This window comes from Mauremys reevesii, linkage group 25 (assembly GCF_016161935.1).
Source record: "Mauremys reevesii isolate NIE-2019 linkage group 25, ASM1616193v1, whole genome shotgun sequence".
In the NCBI taxonomy this organism is placed as follows: domain Eukaryota; kingdom Metazoa; phylum Chordata; order Testudines; family Geoemydidae; genus Mauremys; species Mauremys reevesii.
Window position 1 is genome coordinate 9,555,386 of NC_052647.1, and position 22,887 is coordinate 9,578,272.

Sequence of the window (22,887 nt, forward strand, 5' to 3'; positions counted from 1 at the left end):
TGGGGGACAGATCACGGGGCGGGGCCGTCCTTGGCTCATACCTGTCCTTTGAAAGGCCAGACAGAGATTTCGGCAGGATGGCTCAGCCCTCAAAATACCCCCAAAGGGGGCGCAAGTTATCCAGAGAGGGGGGTGTGGATATCACCGCTGGCCTTCATGTGTCAGGGGACAGGGCTGCTGCTTTCTAGTGGAGAACAGACCTACTGTGGCCGCCAGTGAGGGGACCCGTGCGGGCGCTGCAGTGGTGGGAGCTGCTGGAGCTGAGGGTCAGGGGTTCTGGACCCCCTACTCCCCAGGCAGATCTGAGGCTTTGGTTTAGATGCTGGGGTCACCCCCCTTGCCGGCTGGGATCTGCTCTGGGCTGGCTATAGTCACTGGGTGACAGGGCATGGGGCAGCCCTGACTGATCGGGGAGAGCACCCCACTCCCTGCGGCACTGTGCTGGGGTGAGCACAACGCTGGCTGCGAGGGGACAGCACCCCCAGCCTGAGTCGCTCGCACCCGTTCAGCAGAAGCCCCGCGGGGGCCGTAAGTGGTTGTGACCCCCATACAACAACAGCTGCCCCTCCCCCCTTGTGGGAATCACACACAAACACACATCATGGTGTGGGGCCTCCCTTCACAAATGCCCTGGGGTCAGACTCACTGAAGAAAGTAAAACCGTCCCCCGCACCTAGAGGGCCCCATTACACAGCAAATGCAGCTGGCTCCCTGCCCATGGATAGACAATCATAGACTCCTAGGACTGGAAGGGACCTCGCGAAGTCATCTAGTCCAGTCCCCGGCCCTCACGGCAGGGCTAAGTATTATCTCAACCATCCCTGGCAGGTGTCCGTCTAACCTGCTCTTAACAATCCCCCATGATGGAGATTCCACAACCTCCCTAGGCGATTTATTCCAGTGCTTAACCACCCTGACAGACAGGAAGTTTTTCCTAATGTCCAACCTAAACTGCTCTTGCTGCAATTTAAGCCCATTGCTTCTTGTCCTGCCCTCAGAGGTTAAGAACAATTCTTCTCCCTCCTCCTTGTAACAACCTTTTACCTATTTGAAAACTGTTCTCATGTCCCCTCTCAGTCTTCTCTTCTCCAGACTAAACAAACCCAGTTTTTTCAATCTTCCCTCAAAGGTCATGTTCTCCAGACCTTTAATCATTTTTGTCACTCTTCTCTGGACTCTCTCCAATTTGTCCACATCCTTCCTGAAAAGTGGCGCCCAGAACTGGACACATTACTCCAGCTGAGGCCAGGGCCGGCCCACAACATTTTGGCACCTGAGGCGGGGAGCTCAAATGACGCCCCCTCGCTTGAGCCAAAACTTTGAAAGGTCTCAATTCTGCCTTCCTCCTGTTCTACTCCTCTCACGGTCCTGCTCTGCTGCCTCCCCCAATAAAAGGAGAACTAACAACTTAAAATGCCTTGTTCAAAAATGTTAAGTGACACTTAACTTTCAAATGCCTGAACAGCGAATGTAACGTTGCTTGTCTGCGCAGTAAACACCGGCATTTTCATCTGTTTGCACAATCACAGCGGTGCTTTCCGAGCCTTCTTGGTTGCAAAGATTCAAACTGCTTCCTGCTGAAGGGCACAGTCTGGGCCAGCTCGTGCTCTAGTGCAGGGGTGGGCAAACTTCTTGGCCCACCCGAAGGCCACATTGGGGTTGCAAAACTGTATGGAGGGCTGGGTAGGGAAGGCTGGGCCCCCCCAAACAGCCTGGCCCCCGCCCCCTATCCGCCCCCTCCCACTTCCCGCCCCCTGACTGCCCCCCTCAGAACCTCCGACCCATCCAACCCCCCTGCTCCTTGTCCCCTGACCGCCACTTCCTGGGACCCCTCACCCCAGCCACCCCCCGGGACTCCCAAGCCTATTCAACCCCCCTGCTCCCTGTCCCCTGACCGCCCCCCTGATCCCTATCCACACCCCCTGACAGGCCCCCGGGACTCCCACTCCTATTCAACCCCCCCGCTCCTCATCCCCTGACCCCTATCCACACCCCCGCCCTGACAGGCCCCCGGGACTCCCACGCTTATCCAATACCCCCCTTCCCCGTCCCCTGACCACCACCCCCAACCTCCACTCCTTATCCAACCCCCCCTTACCATGTCGCTCAAAGCAGCATGTCTGGCAGCTGCGCCGCCCGGCCAGAGCCAGACACACTGCCGCGCTGCTCAGCAGGAGTGTGCAACCCCGCACCCGCGCAGTGGTGTGGCTGCGGGGCAGGGGCTGGGGGCCAGCATCCCCAGCCAGGAGCTCAGGGGCTGGGCAGGATGGTCCCACAGGCCGGATGTGGCCCGCAGGCCATAGTTTGCCCACCTCTGCTCTATTGAGATGGTTGCAAGGCCGACCAGCCTCTCCTGTGTCATTGTGGAGCGTAGATGTGTTTTTATTAACTTCAGCTTGGAGAAGCTGCGTTCTCCACTGGCAACGGGTACAGGAAGCGTTAGAAGTACGTGCAGAGCAGCAAAAGCATTTGGAAAGAGGTTGGTCATCTTCTTTGTGCACAGATATTCCAGAACAGCCTTTGGAGTTGATCCCGCTGACATGTACCTTGAAAGGACTTTCAGTTCATCACCTAAGTCACGCGCATCAATATCACGCACGTCGTCATGTGTCAACACTGTCTCCAGTGCCCGGCGTTGCTGGTGTAGGCAGGGCCGGCTCCAGGCACCAGCCCAGCAAGCAGGTGCTTGGGGCGGCCAACGGCGAGGGGTGGCACAGCCGGCTCTTCGGCGGCGGGTCACCCAGTCCCTCTCGGAGCGAAGGACCAGCCGCCGAATTGCCGCCGAAGACTGAAGCGGCGGCGGTAGAGCAAATCACGATTGCGGCTTTTTTCTTTTTTCTGGGAGGAGTGGGCCTCACTAATTACTATTAATACTCCATTAATGAACAGTAATTAATACTAATTAATCAAGAATCTCCCATCTTAATAAGTGAGCCAGGCCTTGAAAAAGGCCCAGCTCACCCCGGGGTGTCGCTACAGCTCGATGCCCACTAGGTGGCGAGAGGCCCCTAGCCAAAGGTAACCCCTGAGCCAGAGGTGGAACGAATGCAGCAGGGCTCAGCTGAGGGGCGCCCAGCAGGGGGCAGCGCAGCCCTGGTGTGGGCCCTGCAGAGCACAGGTGCTCCTGTTGCAGCCAAGCAGCTTTGCAACCACAAGCTGTCCTGATTCAGGTGACCCACAGGTCTGGGGGGGAGAGGGGTGGCTAAGGCATCCCCAGCATCAGCTCTGCCACCTCTTCCAAATACTGGGAGGGGACTGGACCCCCAGCCCCCAATCCCTCTGGCTCTTCCCAAACCAATCCCAGATTCTTGTGGCTAGAACCAGAGATTTCCCCCCTCCAGCTCCTGCTGGGCACCCCCACTAGAGCCACTGGGGAGAGGGGGGGCTGCCTGGGGAACCCGCCCCTGGACACTCCCGTGTGAGAGAGATCTCTAGGGAAAGGAGCAGGCCAGAGCCGGGGACAAGGGCAGCAGCAGGAAGGGCCTCCGGGGAGCTCAGAGCTGGGGCTGGTAACCCTCAGCCTCCCACTGCCCTGCTCTTGCATCCTGCCCTAACTTGGGTCTCCATCCCACAAGCCCCCCCACAGGGCCATGCCCCATCACCCCCGGGCAGGGCTGAACCCAGCCACTCTGGCTCTTAGAGCAGGTGCATTGGTCACTGGCACCAGGGAGACACCGGCACCCCCTGGGCAGGGATGGGCTGTCGCTGTGTCTGGGCAGCGCCTGGTGCAACTCCCCCCACCCCACCCCCCCGATCCCAGTCAGGGTCCAGGAAGTGACTGTTGCTGGGGGGGGGAGGGGGGGCTTACCCCAGCCGGCATCTATACAATGCTTCCCTGGCTGGACCTGCTGAGGTGGGAGGAGAGAGGCCAGGATGTCCCCTCCGCACCTGGGGAGGCCTCAAGGACAGGCTCAGCCCATCAAAATGTGCTATCTGGGAGCAGACCACCACCTCCAGGCCCAAGCAGAGAGCAAAGGTAGATTGTGTCCCAACCTCTGAGACAATGGGGGGGGGGGGAACGCAGCCAGCATCTTCCCCTGTGCCTCCCACCTCAGAAAAAACCAAGGGGCCCCCTCCCATCCCCCCAGCCTAGGGACGGCTCATCATGTAACCTGCAGCCTGAGCGCCTCGACCCAGCTTTGCACTTAGCATGAACAAGTGCAAAGGGGACTTGGTGGAGGGCCAAGGGACGGGGGGTGTAAAAGAGGGCGAGTGGAGGAAGGAGAGAGAAAGGTCCACAGGGAGGGTGAAGGCAGAATGGACGGGAACAAGAGGGGAGCACGTGACTAGGGGAGGGGCCGGAGAAAGCAGGGGATGGGGGGGGAAGGGGAGGTAGGCGAAGGAACTGGGCTAAGCTCCCGTGCCCATTACTATGGGGCAGGCTCATTTATTCGAGTTACTCTTCTGGGGGGCCGGGGCGGGGAGTGTCTGTAATTCTGTCAACGTGCTGCTTGTGTCACTTGTGTGTTCACATGGGCTCCACTTCTCCCTTCCGCGAGTCCCCTCCCCGTGGGGCTGCCCTGCAGGACCTCGGTTCCTCCAGCCCCAGAACCGGCTGAACACACCCACACCCACATTAACAGAGCAAGGCTGAGCGGACCAGGCCAATCAGGGCTGTCAAGCTGACCCCTTATATGCCCCTGGGCTCACTGGGCTGGAGGAAGCAGCACTTTCAAGGTGTCCCCCTGCTCTTATATGCCCCTGGGCTCAATGGACTGGGTCAAGCAGCACTTTCAAGCTGTTACCCTGATGCGTCCCACATTCAGCCAGGGCCGCCCAGAGGATTCAGGGAGCCTGGGGTCTTCGGCGGTGGGGGGCCCCCGCTCCGGCGGTAATTCAGCAGCGGGGGTCCTTTCGCTCCGGGAGCCACCGCCGAAGTGCCCCAAAGACCCGTGGCAGGGGGCCCCCGGCACTGAATTGCCACCGAAGACCCGGTACTTCGGCGGCGGGTTCCAGGGCGGAAGGACCCCCTGCCGCCGAATTGCCGCAGAAGACGCTCCGGGGGCCCGAGCTCCACGAGAGTTTTCCAGGTCCCCAGAGCGAGTGAAGGACCCCGCTCCAGAGGCCCCAAAAAACTCTCATGGGGGCCCCTGCGGGGCCCAGGGCAAATTGCCCCACTTACACCCCACCCCCTGGACATCCCTGCATTCAGCACGTCCCTATCCCCACTCTCACATCACAATTGTACTGGCAGTAACCTACTGGATGAGCAAACCCCACAGGATTCTGGGCGCGGCAGGGATCTTTAGCTTAGCTGAAAGAAGCGTTGCTGTAGAGTGAATGGGGGAAGCTAAAAACACAAGACAGAGAGAAGCAACACCTTAACCCTAGAAGTTATTTATTGAATAACACAACACACATTATTAAAGGTTAATACCAAAGGTAGAAAGGAAAACAGAGAGAGAGAGAGAGAGAGATGGGATCTCACTGCTCCCCGAAACTTGAACTGGTCGGGGTTCCCAGGTGATGGTGGTCGCTCAGGGTCCTGAGTGCTGGAGACAGGCAGAGAGCCCCCAGCACGGTCAGTCAGGAGAAGATGGAGTCCAAGTGGAACTGATGCATAGCTTGGATCTAATAAGCATCAGAACACAGACTGGAGGGCGAGTAGGGATTTTTGTAGAGAAAATACAATGGTTCAAGGGAGATTGGTTTATAGGTAAACTGATGACTCAAGGGTTTGCTTTAGGCTAGACAATAGGAGCTGATCACTCTTGGCTATGGGTGGTGGTTTCTTCCAGGGATCTCACAATGCAACTAGGCTGCTTCAGTATTTTGGATACCAATCAAGGATTCATTACTAGAATTGGTCTGATAACTGCTGAGCTGGGTGTGGGCAGGTGTAGGTTCATTAACATCTGGAGCAGAGATCTCCCATCATGCACTGCTTCCCTGGTCCCAGAGTTCAGTGCGGTTCTTGCCTTGGAACCTCTGTTCTCCATTCTGTGTGCTCAGGGAGAGGTCTTAATCTTGTCAGGAGGGGTCTCGGTGTGTCTCCCACCGCCCTTCATTGCTTTCTGCAAGTCTTTTCTCTGAGGGGTTTTGGTTTAAGCAGAGGCTGGCGGGGTGGGGGTATCTTTCATGAGTCAGGCAGGCTGGATACTGTGCCCTGGTTCCCCAGGAACCCAGAGCCGACGGGTGGTTGGGGCAGGTTGGAGGCAGCTGTCCTGGAGGGCTTTAGTGCTAAGATTCCAGCTGCCTTTCTCCATCCAGCCCAAATAAGCCCAGAGGCCCTGGCCCCATCTACAGTAGCCAGGAGGGGCTGCGAGAAACCAAAGCTCTATGGGGTGGGCAATTCCCAGCATGGACTGGGGTGAGTACGACCAGAGGGGGCACCATGCATTGTGGGGTGGCCAATTCCCAGCATGCACTAGACTAGCAGCAGGGGGTGCTAACCTTGGAGATGCCTGCAGGAGCCTGCAATGAACAGTCTCCTGCGCAGGGAACAGGCTGAACCGGCCCCAGGAGCAGCAAAGGGACTGCCCCCTTCACAGGGCAAATTCTGCCTCTTCCATTAAAGGGGCTTGGCCTGGGCAGGAGGGTAGCCTGGGGATCCTACAGGGATCAGAAGACCCCGTTGCTGGTGCATTGGGGTCCCATTACCCAGGGTATAATTTGGATTGCTGGGTTCTCTCAATTCCAACCTGGGGTGCCTTTTACACAGCTACGCTGCCACTCCTGGTCTGCTCACACCCAGCCGCCAGCATGTAAATCACTCCCAGCGATTCTGTATGAGCGCTCCAGGCAGCCAGCAAATCCCAGGCCCAGCCTTTCCCCCGGAAGCATGTGTCTTAGACTGCCCAACACCCTCCAGGACAACACAAGCTCCTATAAAAATCCATCATTTATCAATAGAAAATGACATGCCCAAATCCTGTTCTCCCCCATGGAGTTTCCCCAAACACTTCAATCCAAACACACTGGTTTAGAGAACACAGCAAAACAAATGTAATCCCTTAAGATCCATCTCTCTGCAGTCAGCACAAGCAATGAGGCATGGAAATCAGGATTGGTTACAAAGAAATAAAAGGTGAAATGCAGCTAATACCAAACTTAATGAAGCAAAGAACTCTCTTACCCATCAGTTACAACAGCCTTACTCAACAGGTAGGGTCTCCCCTGCTCCAGGACTGCTTCTTTTCTTCATCAAGTGTTGTCTACCCCAATGGTAAACAGATCATTTGGGCTGATTGCTTTCTCCTCTTAACGCCCTCTCAAGAAACACCTCCATCTGGGGTTCATGAGACAGAAAGCCTGAGTGGAGGGGAATTCCAAGCTGTTTCTTTGTCCAGATGTAGATTTTTCTGCTCACACCCTCTTTCCTGCCAAAGAATGGCCACTTAACTAGGTGATGGTCCACTGGATTTCACTGACACCAGGCTGAGGCCTGGGCCAGCTTTTGTTTCTAGGGAACTGATTTGTCCTTGCTCGGGACCTGTCTGAGGCCACATCTACACTAGCACTTATGTCGGCAAAACTTTTTTCGCTCAGGGTTGTGAACCTCCCGAGTGACATAAGTTTTGCCGGCATAAGGGCTCATGTGCACAGCACTATGTCGGCAGGAGACGCTCTCCCACCAACCTACCGCCGCTCGTTGAGCTGGTTTTATGATGTCAGTGGGAGAGCTCTCTCCCATGGGCATAACACGGCTACACGATACAGCTGTGCCACTGGAAGCTTGTTAGTGTAGACATGGCCTCAGTACTATCATACAGTGGAATGCTACATCTTTACACCCAATGCTGCCACGCATATTTCATCAGTACAATAATGATCAGCAAATTATGAGTTTTCAGATGATACCTCACGAGGCATACTTTGTACAAAATTCATCACCTGTCTATGCAAGGGGTGAACATAGGGGGTACAGACTGTCGCAACTAATACCCTCGGAGATGCGAGGGCACAGAGCAATTGCAATGCTGCTGTATTTGTCTGGTTTTAACGTATACTGTCACGAGGCTTCCACTTGGGGTGTGCAGGGTAATTAAGAGGGGAAACTCTCACCATTTAACACCGGGACGCAGAGCAAGGGCTTGTTTGTAGCAACAAGGCCGAGGATGGTGCTGGAGTACAGCTGTAATCGTTTGGAGCTGTGTGGTTTAGCCTTTAATTTCCATCCACGTAAAGGCATGAAGGGCCTTCCCCTCTAGGGGGCACTGGCTCAGCTCCAGCCCCAGGTTGGGGGGATTGGTAGGCAGGGGATGGGAACTTTCCCCTATAGGGGGCACTGGCTCTGATCTAGATTCTGGGAATGGGATCTGGGGCCTTTCTCCTATAAGGTTTCAGAGTGGTAGCTGTGTTAATCTGTGTCAGCAAAAACAATGAGGAGTCCTCGTGGCACCTTAGAGACTAACAAATTTATTTGTGCATAAGCTTTCGTGGGCTAAAACCCACTTCATCAGATGCATGGAGTGGAAAATACAGTAGGAAGAGTATCAGAGGGGTAGCCATGTTAGTCTGGATCTGTAAAAGCAGCAAAGAGTCTTGTGGCACCTTATAGACTAACAGACGTTTGGGAGCATGAGCTTTCGTGGGTGAATACTCATGCTCCCAAACATCTGATAGTCTATAAGGTGCCACAAGACTCTTTGCTGCTTTTACAGTAGGAAGAGATATAGCAGTACATGAAAAGATTCAGGCCTGAATAAAGACTGGGAGTGGATGGGTCACTACAAGAACTGAAAAAAACCACCTAATTTCCCCATGCTAATTTGCCCCTACTGGTACTCACACCTTCTGGTTAACTGTTTGAAATGAGCCACCCCAATTACCACTTCACAAGTGATTTTTCCTCCTGTTGAGAATAGCCCACTTCAACTGATTTGTCTTGGCCCTGCACTGGGTGAGGCAACTCCTGTTTTTTCAACTACTGCTATAGATGCATCTTCCTACTGTATTTTCCACTCCATGCATCCCATGAAGTGGGTTTTAGCCCATGAAAGCTTCTGCCCAAATAAATGTGTTAGTCTCTAAGCTGCCACAAGGACCCCTCGTTGTTTCTCCTCTAAGGGGCACCAGTTCCTTCTCTCCCACACAGGTGAGGCTGATCTAGATGAACCTGTCCCCTAACCTGGAGCAAAAGGTGTGGCCTAGATGGGCCCCTGCCTGGTCTGATCTACCTGGCAACGCTAAAGGTGAAGGAGCGGGGTCATCAGCACTCCCCAGCAGGCAGGATGCTGCTTGCTCACATGGGCAGGATACATCCGGTCCCAGCATTTGGGCTGTTCCGCTAGGAGGTATCACTTCCCTCCTGAGCCTGGTACTCAGGGAAACCTGGTACTTTTGGCCTGCTTCCCCTGTGCTCCACCCTGGTCTGTTACCCTGGAGTACCCCATCTTTCCTGCTTGGCACCCCCCCTGCACCCTGTTTTCCTGCTCAGCATTATAGGAGCTCCCCCACTTTTTTCCACCTCTCTTCCCCCTCATGCTGCAGACCCCCACCCCCCTTCAGTAAATCCCAAGGAAACCTTAATAACCCCCACGTTCATCTGTGGGGTAAGCGGAGCAAGTCTTTCTTCCAGGGTGGGTGGAGTCTTGGGTGAGCCCAGGCTGGGGATGCAGAGTGCATGGGGTTATTGGGGGGGGGGGTGCTGAAGCTGGGGGCAGGGGGTACTGAGATGGGGGTGCAGGGTGCATGGAGAGGGGATGCAGGGTGGTGCTGAAGTTGAGGGTATGGAGAATTTGGGGGGGAAGGGGCAAGGTGCAGCCGGCTGGTAGAGTTTGCAGACCGTGCACGGGGGTGCAGGTGAGAGTGCTGCCGCTGAGTGCTGGGGCAGTTTGGGGTGCAGAAGGCAGGGCCTGGGAACGCAGGAGCTATTAGAGACACAGGAGGCATGGAGAGGAATACGGGGCACAGGAGGGGTTAAGGACGCCGGTTGCAGGAGCACGGGGTGGGGGTGGGCGCATGAGGAACTGGAGCAGGGGTACGCAGGCTGCGTGGAGCGGGGCGCTTTAACCGGGGTGTACTGGAATTGGGGTGCAGCTACGGACGCGCGCACCGGGGGGTGGGGAAGCCGGGCAGCTCCGGCCCATGCGCAAATTGCGCATCGACTCTCGCTGGCCCGCCCCTCCCCGTCTCCCCCGGGCTCCATTTAAAGGCGCATGCGAGGCCGCTGAAGGATTAAGGGACAAGCCACAGCCGGAACGAGACCATGCGGGAGATCGTGCACCTCCAGGCCGGGCAATGCGGCAACCAGATCGGGGCCAAGGTCAGGGCAGGGCCTGGGGGGAGCGGGACCCCTAGGTGGGAGCTGGGGTGGTGGGAAGTGGGGGGGGTCCGCAGGATCTCAGCCCTGGCCCTGCTGGGGCGGGTAAGGGCTCTGGGTCACCCCCTTTGGTTTCGCTTTCCCTGCCAGGGTCCCTAGCCCAGTGCGACCCCCCACCCCTGTCATTGCCCTGCTGATGGGGGAGACCCCTTACCAGGCGCTTGTGTGTGGGGGCGGGGGCTAGTAACCTGATCGGACAGTTGGTCATTTTGTGCTCAATCTGGGGGGCGTGTGTGTGGGGGGTCTGGCTTGGGTACCCCCCCTTGCCACCTCAAGTCCTATCTGTGCCCCGATCCCGCCTGCCTGGAGAAGGACACGCCGAGCAGCTGTTTGCTGCAGCGAGGGGGTGGGGTGGGCAGAAGGGCTGGCTCCCAGCCCCCCCCCCCCCCAGTCCCTGAAATAGCTGCGGATCCACAGGGCGGGCTGAAATAAAAGGGCGAGATAGCAGGGGGCAGCCCCGGCCCACCCACCCAGGACGAAAATGCAGCTTCCCCCCCCCACAGCGGGCGAAGATCCGTGGACTCGGGGGGGCTGGGGGAGAAATCTGCCATTGCCGCATGAATGCGCCTGGCTGGAGAGGCTGCCTTGCACACATTCACAATGGCTCCGTGCAGGGATAGCTAACGCTGCCCTTTGCAGAGAGCCCCTGTGGGGAGAGATGGGAGCCTGGACCTGTCTCTTGTTCTGTGGCATCAGTCCAGAGATCTCCAGCCTCTTAAAATAGCCCCTGGCTTCCCCCTCTGTTTGCGCCGTGCAGGGGCGGCTGGGCAGGGTGGGTCTCTTGCAGTGGCATGAGACCAGGGATGAACATGGCTTCTCCTGCTGCTGGGCCCTGGGTCTGGCTGGCTGGCTCGTCCTACACTCAGCGGGTGATTCACCAGAGCACAGTGTGAATTAGTCACCGCCAGGGAACCGAGGCAGGAATGGGGCGCAGGATCCGGTGGCAGTGAGATGCCAGGCCAGGCAGGCAGGGATGTGCCTGCTCAGCTGCCAGGCGGGGGAAAGAGATCTGAGCAATGCGGGAATAATGCAGAGCCTTTCCCTTGGGGAAGCTGCTCCTCTCAAATGCCAGAGCGACCCACCCATCCCAGAGGGGGCAGAAACCAGGATGCGGCTCCCTGAGCTTCCCCTGCCAGACCTCCTAAATGAAAGCCTGACAGGTACGGTTTGATGCTAGACAACATATGGCGGCTCCCCTCCCCAGTCGCTGCACATGTTGGCAGAAAGGCCCATTTCTCTTTACTGGCCCGGTCGCCTCATGCTGGAGTGGCAAGGGGCTGGGATGGCAAAGCACCAAGCCTGTACCAGGCCTCTCTCTCTCCACGGAGAGGTGCCACCTTGGTATAAATGCGGCGTGAATCTGAAAGGACTGGTGTGGCTGTCTCTGATCAGGAGCGTGGCTGTCTTGCCAGTTGCACCTGTTAAATGGGCTCCATTCAGCCCATAGCTCCTGTCTAGGCTGGAGTCCTGGTCCACTTGTCTCTCTCAACATCCTCCAGCTGGGGGGTTAAAACCCTGCAAGCTTCCCACCATTGCCTTTGCCTGTCCAAGTGGAAGCCAGATCCCCTGGCATGGCAAGCCCGGAGCGCCCTGGATCAAAGTGCTGAGCTGTGGTGGGCAGCAGAGTAGCTTGCTGGGCTTGTTGGTAGCCAGTGCCGGAGCCACCCTGGGGGGAATCTTGCCAGCTCTGGTATAGTGATGTCCCCGTCTGGCATGTCAAGATGCTGCCGGTTTGGGGGCGGGAGCTGAGGGCATAAAGTTGTGAGCATTGGGGAGCAAACAGCCCAGCTGTGCCTCAAAGAGGAGGCTATGGGTCACCCTGGTGGAGACCCTCCCAGCCCTCGTCAGCAATGAATCTCCTCTCAGAGGCAGAACTGCTGGGAGCTGCTTCGCTCCCCGCCTGATGCTGCGGTAGCTGCACGACTGATCCAGAAGCGGCACTTTCGCTTGAGGCGGGAGCCTTCCCGGCATGCACGTGGGGGCCTTATCGGCTGAGCTGGTACCTCGCCTGCCTGGCATTGCATCAGCATTGTAAAGCCTTTGTTACGAGGGCGGCGGGCTCAGAACCAGGGTAATTAACCTGCCATGGCCTAGCTCAAAGGGCAGCTTTCCCGCCCGGGGAGGGATTCCAGAGCCCTGAGCCCATGGGACAAAGGTCAGAAAGTAGGAGCCTGGAGCTCTGGTTGGAGAGGGCGGATCTGGCCCTACAAGGCAGCTGTGGGCTGGTGACGCCCTGGGACGGGGAGTTCTCCCAGGCGTTCAGAACAGTGGCGGGGCTCGGCCCCGAGTTTCTGTATCTGTCCCGCCCGGCCTTGTGCGGGGCTGGCCTGGTGGCTAGGCCCCACGCTGGCTCATGCCGCCATAGGGAGCAGGGGCAGGCCCTGAGCATCACCAGGTGGGGCGGACTTGCCCTGCTGCCAGTGGAAGTGGGGCGCGTCCTGATGCAGGCCACGTGGCCTCTCCTTCGGGGGGGGGACGCTGGCAATGGTGCAGGGCGGCTGGGGTGTCCGGCTGCTTCATCTGCACTGTGTGTGTGAGGGGGTGTCCTAGGATCGCCCCTGTTCTCCTATTAGACACTTGATCTGCAGGGTCAACCTAAAAGCCCCTGGCAGCCCTGCTTGCCTGTTCCCCTCCCCCCCGCAGTAAGGCTGCTGGCAGGTGTTGCTTTGGGGGTGCAGATCCAGCCCACTCGGATTGCACTTTCCCCAAACAGCTGCCCGCCCCTGGGATCCGAAGGCTTTTAACCAAAACCCAGTGGTGGTGCTAGCCCCTGGGGGGCCATAAGCAGGAATATTTTGCGGTCCCTCCCAGCGCTAAAACAGGCACATTCTTATGAAAATAATAGCAAATGGGGGGGCCCGTTGAGCTGCTCGGGGCCCTAAGCAATAGCTTTGTCTGTTTGCACTGTGACACCCCAATTCCAGCCTTCCCTGTAGGGTGGGGGGGGTTGCCTTGTTGGAGTGGCTCACCCATAGCAAGGCCATGCTGCAGGGGGGTGGCTGGTGTGTCTGGGGCGGGGGGGGGGGGTTCTGCCCAGTGCAGCTGTGGGAAGCCTGGCCCTGTGTGGTAATGGGCACAGGGGTCGTGTTCCCACACGCCTCCTGCAGAACAAAGCTCGGATTGAAACTGCTGCTGCGGTTACAGGCCCCTCTGCAAAGGGGGCTGGCACTACCTCCCCCCCTTCAATTGCCTGTCGCTTTAAAAAGCCGAACCTGTCAGGCCAGAGCTGGTGCAGGGTGGAGGAATCTGCATGGGGGGTGGGGGCGGGGTTGGTGGATTATTTTTGGATCCCTGCTGGTGCTGGTGGGGGGAGGAGTGTTCAGTGGAACCTGGAGGGGAGTGGGACTGTCTCCTGGAGGGAAGCTGAAACTAGCTCAATGGCTTGTTTCACCCCCTTGTTTTTAGGGGTTCAGTTCCTTCTGTGCAACCTCCCCCCCCACAAGATACCAATTCTCCTTCCCAGCCCTGTACACCAGCAGGGAACTGAACCCCTGAGATTCGGGGGTGAAGCCAGGCACCAGACTAGCTCCTTCCCTTTTTGTTGCATCCTTGGCCCCCCCCGGAATGTACCCCAATTCTGGCCAGCTGGGATCTAACCCTCAATTCGAGGGAAGGACCCTGCTGCCTCCTCACACCCCAGTTTCAGCCAGCCAGGATCTCAGACCCCAGCAAGAGGGGAGCCTTGCAGCCTGCTAAAATCTGAAGCAGGGAGGGGGGAATTGTAGAGACCCCACCCCCAGATCTGCATCCCCATCCCTCTTGGGTTCTAGACTCCACTCCAGTGTGGGGTCTAGTGCCTGGGGGGGGAATAGGATGCCTGGGTTCTATTCCAAAATCTAGGGGTGCTGGCAAGGGGGGGCACCCCTTCCTGTAGCATGGGGAGGGGCAGAGGGGTAAGTGACAGCACTACAGCCAGGCAGAGGAAGGGAGGGGGTGCCTGTGTCCTTGAGGGTTTTTTAAGGGGTGTGTGTGGGTGTCTGCTTCTCCCCCCCGCCCCCCCAGGTTCTGCCTTTGTGGATTCCTTGCTGCCCACCCCCACTTCCTCCCATGTAGCCAGCGCCGGGTATAAATAGAACCTGCTGCTGCAGCAGCATCATAGTGGCGAGATTGAAAGAGGCGAGGGCTTGCGGCGGCTCCATTTTAGAGCCATGCTGCAGAATGGCAGAGGGGTGTGTGTGTGTGTGTGTGTGTGTGTGCACATAACTCTGCTGGACAATAGACTGGTGTTAAATCCATGCTGATTTCTTTTGACCTGAATGTTGCCATCTCTTCTCTCTCTCCCCTGACCTGATTGTCTGAGGGGGAGGGGCAACTGGGAGGCAGGACTCCTGGGTTCTTACCCCTCCCTCCCCCCAGAAGTGTAGGGTCTAATGACTTGGGGCAGGGGGGGTCGTCTGATGGCTGGGTTCTATTAGGCTCTGGGAGGGGAGCTAGAGAAGGGGGCGGGGCAGAGATTCTGGATTCCTGGGTTCTCTCCTAACTGGGAGGAACTGGGTTTCATGACTAGAGACTGGGGTTGGGAGTTGGACTCCTGGATTCTCGAGCTGGGACTATTCTAGTGGTGAGGGAAGCGGGGGAGCCAGGACTCTGTCCTGGGTCCTCCACCCTCCCTCCAGTTCTGCCTGTGAGTGCAGGTGGGTTGATCCCCTCATTGTAGTGGGGGTGTCAGCCAGTTTGAAAACTGCTGTATTTTAAGCTGATGCCACAAAAGTGGGGCTTCCAGGAGGCCCCAGATGGCTGTGTGGTGCTAGAGACTGCCCTGGTCTGCGGGATGTCCCAGAACCCTGCAAATTCCCCTGGGTTCACAGGCGCCTAACCCAAGTACCCAACTGTACGTTAGACCAACGCTTCCAGGGGCGCTGTTCCGCGACTGACCAAATCACACGATCCCAGCCCCGGGGACTGTGCTCGCAGACCACCTTCCAGAGATGTCCTGAAACCTACTAGCTCAAACGGTCTCGCGTCCCTCCCTGGCAATGAAAAGGCAGAGATAGCTCCGTGGTGGGCTGGGATGAGAGAGAACTGACTTCAGTTCCCATCTGGGTTCTCAAAACTCAGCCGTGATGGGTGGTGAATTCTCCTAACAATCTGGGTTTTAAGCACCCTAAATGGAAGTGGAGCCCTTGGGGGAAAAAAAATCTAGCTCTGCCTCAGTTTCCCCATCTGTAAGAGAGAGAACCCTTTCTCTGCAGTGTCTATTCTAGTTTGTAAACATTTGAGTGTGTGTGTGTGTTGGGTTTGAGGTCTTTAGTACTTCTGGTATTTTAAATAAGTCAGACACTTGTCCTGGGGAAATGGGGTAAGCCAATTTCTCCACCTCACCCCCAACCTCCCCCAGCAAGCCGGGTCTGAGTGAAGTACTAACCCAGCTTGTGGAAAGTGACAGATAAAACCACCCGTGTCCCTGTAACTAGTGCAAATGCCACCTGCAGTTAGCCTGGCTAGGATGACAGCCTGATAAATAAATTACACTCCTATCTCCCCGACTGAGGTGCAGAGACCATAGAAAGCAAATACAATACACTCCTTACAGTGAAGGTGCCATAGACCCAGGCATTCGATCAGTTTTCCTAAAAGGATCTGAGGCAGGCAGATGCTAATAACTTGGTGGGCGGGGGGAGAAGGAGATAATCTGGTAGGTATCTAGTTCCATCTTCTCACAGAGGAGGGGGGCAGCTGCAGCAGCTATCAAGCTGAGGCAGACCTGGGTAGAGCAGGTTTAATGATCATGCTTCAGGGCACAATCCAGTCACCAGCTGGTGGTCAGGAAGGAATTCGTCTCTCATGTGGTGGGTTAGTATTGCAGAAGCTTGGATGGGTTTCTCTGCAGCCAGCCCCGCTGCCAGGCTAGATCCAGTCTGCAGCTGCTTGTGGAAGGGTTTGTTTATGTGACTTTTTAAACCCCTTCCTCTCCACCCTCCCTGCAGTTCTGGGAAGTCATCAGCGATGAGCATGGCATAGACCCCACTGGTACCTACCACGGAGACAGTGACCTGCAGCTGGAGAGGATCAATGTTTATTACAATGAGGCTTCAGGTACCGAGTCCAGGGGGGGTGGGGGTGGGGTGGAATTGCAGGGGCAGGGGTCTCTAACCGCAGCCTGTCTGTGAATGGTGGGTCTAGAGGGATCTCCCCCATTAACACACTGCTTCCCGGTGGGTGCTTGAAGCTTCCTGGCTAGTTCCTTTGTTAATGTCCCGCTGGGAGGGAGGTGGCCCGGTTGGCAGTGCATCCTAGTGGGTGGAACACGGGACCAGGGAGTCAGGACTCCTGGGTCCTATACCCAGCTCTGGGAGGGGAGTGGGGTCCAGTGGTCACAGCAGGGGGTGCTGGGAAGCAGGACTCCTGGGTTCTCTCCCCTGCTATGACCTTTTGTCAGATCACTCGGGTGCTTCATTTCCTCTCCTCGTCAGATAGCTAGTGGCCAGGTCTTGTGGGGGTGAATATGAGGCCACACAATCCTTCCTGGTGCGCTCTGAGTGCCTCTGATGCACGGCAATCGGTGAGAAGCAAATAGCTGGTGGCACCCACCTGCAGTGGAGAGTCTGGGGGGCTGGGGGTCTCAGCAGCTGCTCTGGCTGCATCTGTAGCAATCCATTGCTTGGGGGAGGGGAAGAAATCCCTCCCCCACCTCCCCCAATACACACACCTTGGTCTCTGGCCTACTGAGGCAATCCTGGAACTCGGGGCTGGGCCCCACCCGCCAGCTAGACACCCCCAGGGCAAATGGGTGACACAACCTGTGATGACACAACCCGGCCTCCTGAAAGCATCTGATCTCTCTCTTCCGCCAGGTGGGAAGTACGTGCCCAGGGCAGTCCTGGTGGACCTGGAACCTGGGACCATGGACTCGGTCCGATCTGGTCCTTTTGGGCAGATCTTCAGGCCTGACAACTTTGTTTTCGGTAAGGTGGGCAGCACTGAGGTGCTGGGGTCTTGTGCGGGGAGGGTCCCCATCAATGCAGGAAGAGCTGAGGTCCCCTGCATGTTTCTTCCCAAAATAGCACTGTCTATAATTGGCTAGTTTCTCCACCACATGGCAGGGGGTCCCTCTTAGTGGGACCCGTGTTTCAGGGACAATGGGTAGGTTAATGATCCTGGCCCCACGAGCTACCCATGGAGGAGACTGACTTCCCCCCCACAAGGCGGGATGGGGTGGCCAGTCTATCCCCAGCTCAGCCTGATTTCTCCCAGCGGGTGGGTGATGGCTTCTGTCCCTGCGCTCCTCGTCCCCACCAAGAGGGGGCGACAATGAGATGGTTAGGAAAAGTGGGGCTTGGGGTACCACCCCCCTGTCCCTCTCCCGCTTGACCCCTTGGGTTCTTGTGCTGGTTCTGGACAGCAGCGTTGCCTAGTGGTGAGAGCAGTGGCTGGGGGCAGGGGGAAGCCAGGACTCCCAGGTTCTCAGAAAACCCCCAGAAAAGAGACAATCTCTCCGAAGGGACCTGGGTGGGGTAGAACTTGCTGAAGAAGCCCAGAGCATGTGTGAATCGCTTTTAATTACTGGGCAAGGCACTTTAATTAACAACCCCCACCTACACCCTCTGCATCTCCAGGAAGGAATTGGAGAGCCCCAAGGCGCTGGCTGATTCATTCAGCCGTGGAGTTTTGCCAGTGTCTGGATCCCAGGCAGGACCAGATGGTGCAGGATCTGAAAGCTGCGGGGTTACCCCAGGCTTTCCAGTGACATGTCCAGGCTTCTGAGCAGAGTTTGGGGCCCAGAGTAGCTAGCGAGAGGCTGGGCTACCCCGGCCCAGCTAAGAAGCTGAAGTCTCGGGAAGGGTGCAGTATCTTAAACTTCGGCATGTTTGCAGCAGGCCCAACCTTCTGTGGCACCCTGAAGGGGGCTGGAGCTCCAGCGGGTGGGTGCTTGGCTGTCTGAATTGGGCCTCTTTGGGGTGCCCAAGCTGAAACGCCAGAGCCAGTCTTGGCTGGGGAAGTTAGTGCGCAGTTGTGGGGGTGCTGTGTCCCCCGGCTCCCCGCCAGTCTTGTGCTTCCTTCCTGTCCCGTCACGGGCAATCCAGTCTCCTTGGTTCCTCTGCCCCAGCCTGCTGAAGGGGCCGGCTGCGTCTGGCGGCTGTGTGCACGCGAGCTGTCCGGGTGGCCCATGTGTCGAGTTTGGTGGAACTCATCCCTGAGATCATCCATAAAGCCACCAGGGCTGAGATCTGCTAAACTCAACACACTGGCCTTCAACGGAGACCATGTCCTTCTATCTAGGGTTGGCTTGGCAAAGGGTGGACACTCCCATCCCCCCCAAGCCATGCAACCCGTAGTGCTCCCGGCGTGTAACTGGACCCCCGTCCCCACCTTCCTTGCTGCCTAGGTCAGAGCGGAGCTGGTAACAACTGGGCCAAGGGGCACTACACGGAGGGGGCCGAGCTGGTGGATTCGGTGCTGGACGTGGTGAGGAAGGAGGCGGAGAGCTGCGACTGCCTGCAGGGCTTCCAGCTGACCCACTCGCTGGGCGGCGGCACCGGCTCGGGCATGGGCACGCTGCTGATCAGCAAGATCCGGGAGGAGTACCCCGACCGCATCATGAACACCTTCAGCGTGGTGCCGTCGCCCAAGGTCTCGGACACGGTGGTGGAGCCCTACAACGCCACCCTGTCCGTCCACCAGCTGGTGGAGAACACGGACGAGACCTACTGCATCGACAACGAGGCCCTGTACGACATCTGCTTCCGCACCCTCAAGCTCACCACCCCCACCTACGGCGACCTCAACCACCTGGTCTCGGCCACCATGAGCGGCGTCACCACCTGCCTCCGTTTCCCCGGGCAGCTCAACGCCGACCTCCGCAAACTGGCCGTCAACATGGTGCCCTTCCCTCGCCTCCACTTCTTCATGCCCGGCTTTGCCCCCTTGACCAGCCGCGGCAGCCAGCAGTACCGGGCCTTGACCGTGCCGGAGCTGACCCAGCAGATGTTTGACGCCAAGAACATGATGGCCGCCTGCGACCCCCGCCACGGGCGCTACCTGACGGTGGCGGCCGTCTTCCGCGGCCGCATGTCCATGAAGGAGGTGGACGAGCAGATGCTGAACGTGCAGAACAAGAACAGCAGCTACTTCGTGGAGTGGATCCCCAACAACGTCAAGACGGCCGTGTGCGACATCCCGCCCCGCGGGCTCAAGATGGCTGCCACCTTCATTGGCAACAGCACGGCCATCCAGGAGCTCTTCAAGCGCATCTCGGAGCAGTTCACCGCCATGTTCCGCCGCAAGGCTTTCCTCCACTGGTACACGGGCGAGGGCATGGATGAGATGGAGTTCACCGAGGCGGAGAGCAACATGAACGACCTGGTCTCCGAGTACCAGCAGTACCAGGACGCCACGGCTGAGGAAGGCGAGTTCGAAGAGGAAGCAGAGGAAGAAGTGGCATAGACCTTCCCGTTCCCTCTGTCCCCCGACACACGCACCTTGTGCCCACCAGTCCTACTGAACCAATGGACCACGCTGCCCCTGCTGGCGTAGGCTTGAACGTTCTCCACCCAGCTAGAAACCGATGGTGCAAATCCTGCCCCCTACTGGTAGGTTGGGGAAGTTCAAGGTGTCTGTGTAGCGGTGGGAGGGTTTGTCGGCCTTGTTTGGGAATGGCAGCACGTGGTAATAGGTCTAGGTAGAAACACTGTCGGTCTTTCCCTTTTCATCCACCACATCTCACCCTCCAGAAACACAACTCACCTGCAGTGAATTCTGTCTTCACGTCATGTACAGTCATGTGGTTTCTCTCTTTCTTTCCAGAGATGAGTATGCACTAACTTGTCACTTGCTCTTTTGTTTTTTTTGTTTGTTGTTGTGCTGGGCTTAAAATTAAAACTAGAGGATCGTGGAAATCATGGGGGGGGGGGGGGGATGGAGCAGGGCGAGGAACTGATCTCCAGGGTGGGAATCTCTCCTAATTCCCTCCCAACCCCCGCCTGAGATCTTTCTGCTTTCGAAACAGTTTGTCTGTATGTTTCCACAATAAAATATTGAATAATAATAAAGTGCAAGTGTGCTGGCCTCTTTCTCGCAAAGATCAGCCACAAACGGGTGCACTACAGGATGCTTGGGGGCTTCCATTGAAGAATGCAATTAATAAGTGCTGTGATCCTATCAATCCATAAATACCCAGAGGTGGTGGGGAAGGTTTGGACTTCCATTTTTGACTGGAATATGCTGATTGGTCCATCTCGAGATCCTAGTGAGTAGTGAGCTCCCCAGAGATGTGGATGAGACAGGACCAAGCTATTGACTCTTCTGGGGGGTTCTTTGGGGAGGTTTTTGTTTTTTATTTTTTTGCAGAAAACCAAGGTCCTGATTTTCCTCCTGCTGTGCAATGGGAATCTTCTTAATCCCCCAAATTCCCATGGGATGGGAAAGCCAATTTCCACCTGCCTCTATGCATAATGGTCATGTCGACCCTAAAAAGGTCTGGGCTCCTGTCAACAACATGAGCCTCTGTTCTGTAGGCGGGGGAGGGAAGGTGGATGGAACCAAGGCTCCGGACTCAAATCCACTTTTACTTCCCCACAGTCTGGGTTGTGGTCTCTGTTCCTAGTAGACTTACTCATGCTGCAGCACTAACTATGTTCTCTTACATCCTTCAATACCATCATAAGGGGGGGGGGGAGAGAAATAGCACCCAAAGGTGCTCTGAAGCTATCACCGTGGTGTATATGGAGATATACCCTATCTCATAGAGCTGGCAGGGACCCTGAAAGGTCATTGAGTCCAGCCCCCTGCCTTCACTAGCAGGACCAAGTAGTGATTTTGCCCCAGATCCCTGAGTGGCCCCCTCAAGGACTGAACTCACAACCCTGGGTTTAGCAGGCCAATGCTCAAACCACTGAGCTATCCCTCCCCATGGAGGATGGGTCAACATCACACGGGATTCTGGTAGAGCAGGGAACTGACCTGTCTTGCAGGTTCCAGGGGACCCCCCACCCCCTGTGGTCATGGTGGAGCCCCACAGGCATGGGGCGCAGAAGGCTGGGTTAGGGTGGCCACATGGCACCCAATGTTGCTCATGGCTCCAGAGCCCCAGAACCCTGCTCATCCTCCCTGCCCCAGGCTCCCTGCGGCCTCAGATTCTGCTGCTACTAGCCACAGGCAGTGAAACTGGCAAAGAGGCCAGCTGGGGTGGGGAGTGGGAGAAGCTGGGGTTATTGCATGTAGGAAACAGGGGGGCTCAGCAGACGACAGTCCGGCTGGGGTGGGCCATCTGGCCTCCCGCCGTGCCGTGGAGCGAGCGTGTCACAGCCCCTCGGGCCGTGCAGTGAGGCGGGACGGGCGCCCTGCTGCCACGCCACCCCCACAGGCAGGAGGCAGCTGGCGATGGAGCGCGAGCCCCCAGGAGCAGTGGTGGTGCTGATGCAGGTGGAGGAGGTAGCAGGGTCATGTCTGCCAAGGGCTTGACGTTCCCGGGTTGGGTTTGGGCTCGGCTCGGGGGTGGGCTTTAAAACTGGGCTCTGACCAAGTCTGGCCCTTGGGGCCGGTTTCCCTCCCCTGCCCACTCGGGCTGGGGAGTTGCATCAATTCCGGCCCCCCCCGCCTTGCCCTTCTTCCCACGGGGGTGATGCAGCCCTGGGCTGGGCTTGCCAGGGCCCCAGCATGTCTCCCTTGCAGCTCAGCTGCCCCCTGAAGCGTCCCCTCCTGGCTTTCGCTCCCCTCCAATGATCTCCTGAGCCCCTTCGCCCTTAAAGAAACAAGAGCTGGCAAAGCTGCTCATGCTGCAGCCTCTTCTGCCGCCCAGCCAGGCTTCTGGGAGCCAGCAATGGGGGCTGCCTGCTCCCCCGGCTTCGAAGAGGCCGGCTCTCTTCTAGCCGGAGCAAGGCCCGGGGAGCTGGCTTGAGGCACTGGCTGGGATGCGGTTCTCTGCAAGGCTTCCCTGTGGCAGTTCCTGGCCCTGGCCAGCAGGGCGGTGCTGCTACCCTGCCGCTGGAGGCCCCAGGGCTTCTCCCAAGCATCAGTTCAGGGTCCCTTCAGGCGCCGAGGGCTTTGTAGCGCCTGGCTCGGCTCTGTCATGGCCTAAGGGTGTAGATCTACCCCAGGCGGCAACGAGCAGGGTCAAACAAAAGCCATATGCCCTCCCCGTGGGCCAGTGTGCATTGTCCAGCAGCAAGCCTCCCTGGCATAACCTCTGCCCAGCGACATGGCCTCTCGCACAACGCGCTGGGTGGGGTGCATTGGTCCAAATGCATTGGAGGGGGGAGATGTGGGGGCAGTGTGAGTTAAAACAGCCCTCCCCTAGCACGGACTTCTGCAGCGGGAGAATCCCTGCGAGCAGTACAGGGCTCGTGACACGGAGTGGAGGAGCTCTGCTTCTACCCAGCGGAGGGGCCACGTTGAGCCCTAAGGCCCCAGAGAAAAGCTGCCCCCGTGTCTGTCTCACAGCTGCGGCCAGGGGAGCTGGCGTCCTCCGCCACTTTGTCTAGCAATAAATACACCAGGACTGTGGCACACCTGTTCCAGGCTCTGCAGCAGGCGGAGGGGGGCAGGGAGAACCATGGGGCTTAGGAGTGTTCTGTCCCCAAGGGGATAGGCTATGGGGTCAGGGACGCAGCCTGGACTGGGGAAAAGAACAGCTGAGATCAGGGCCCCCGTTGTGCCAGGTGCTGCACGGACAAAGAGTGACAGAC

At 57.6% G+C, this 22,887-nt stretch overlaps 1 protein-coding gene across 1 annotated transcript; it reads left to right on the forward strand.

Moving 5' to 3' along the window:
* Positions 1–10,051: 10,051 nt before the first annotated feature.
* Positions 10,052–20,248, forward strand: TUBB4A (tubulin beta 4A class IVa). Its single transcript, XM_039514371.1, has 4 exons — positions 10,052–10,207; positions 16,192–16,300; positions 17,059–17,169; positions 18,591–20,248. The coding sequence occupies exons 1-4, from the start codon at positions 10,151–10,153 to the stop codon at positions 19,646–19,648; spliced, it is 1,335 nt and encodes a 444-aa protein (XP_039370305.1). The 5' UTR covers positions 10,052–10,150; the 3' UTR covers positions 19,649–20,248.
* The last annotated feature ends 2,639 nt before the right edge of the window (positions 20,249–22,887 follow it).

Excerpts from the sequence above, each read along its gene's own strand:
- TUBB4A (XM_039514371.1), top strand. The coding sequence starts at position 10,151 with ATGCGGGAGATCGTGCACCTCCAGGCCGGGCAATGCGGCAACCAGATC. Across the intron at positions 10,208-16,191 it reads GCAACCAGATCGGGGCCAAG|TTCTGGGAAGTCATCAGCGA; the intron begins GTCAGGGCAGGG and ends CCCTCCCTGCAG. Across the intron at positions 17,170-18,590 it reads GCCTGACAACTTTGTTTTCG|GTCAGAGCGGAGCTGGTAAC; the intron begins GTAAGGTGGGCA and ends CTTGCTGCCTAG.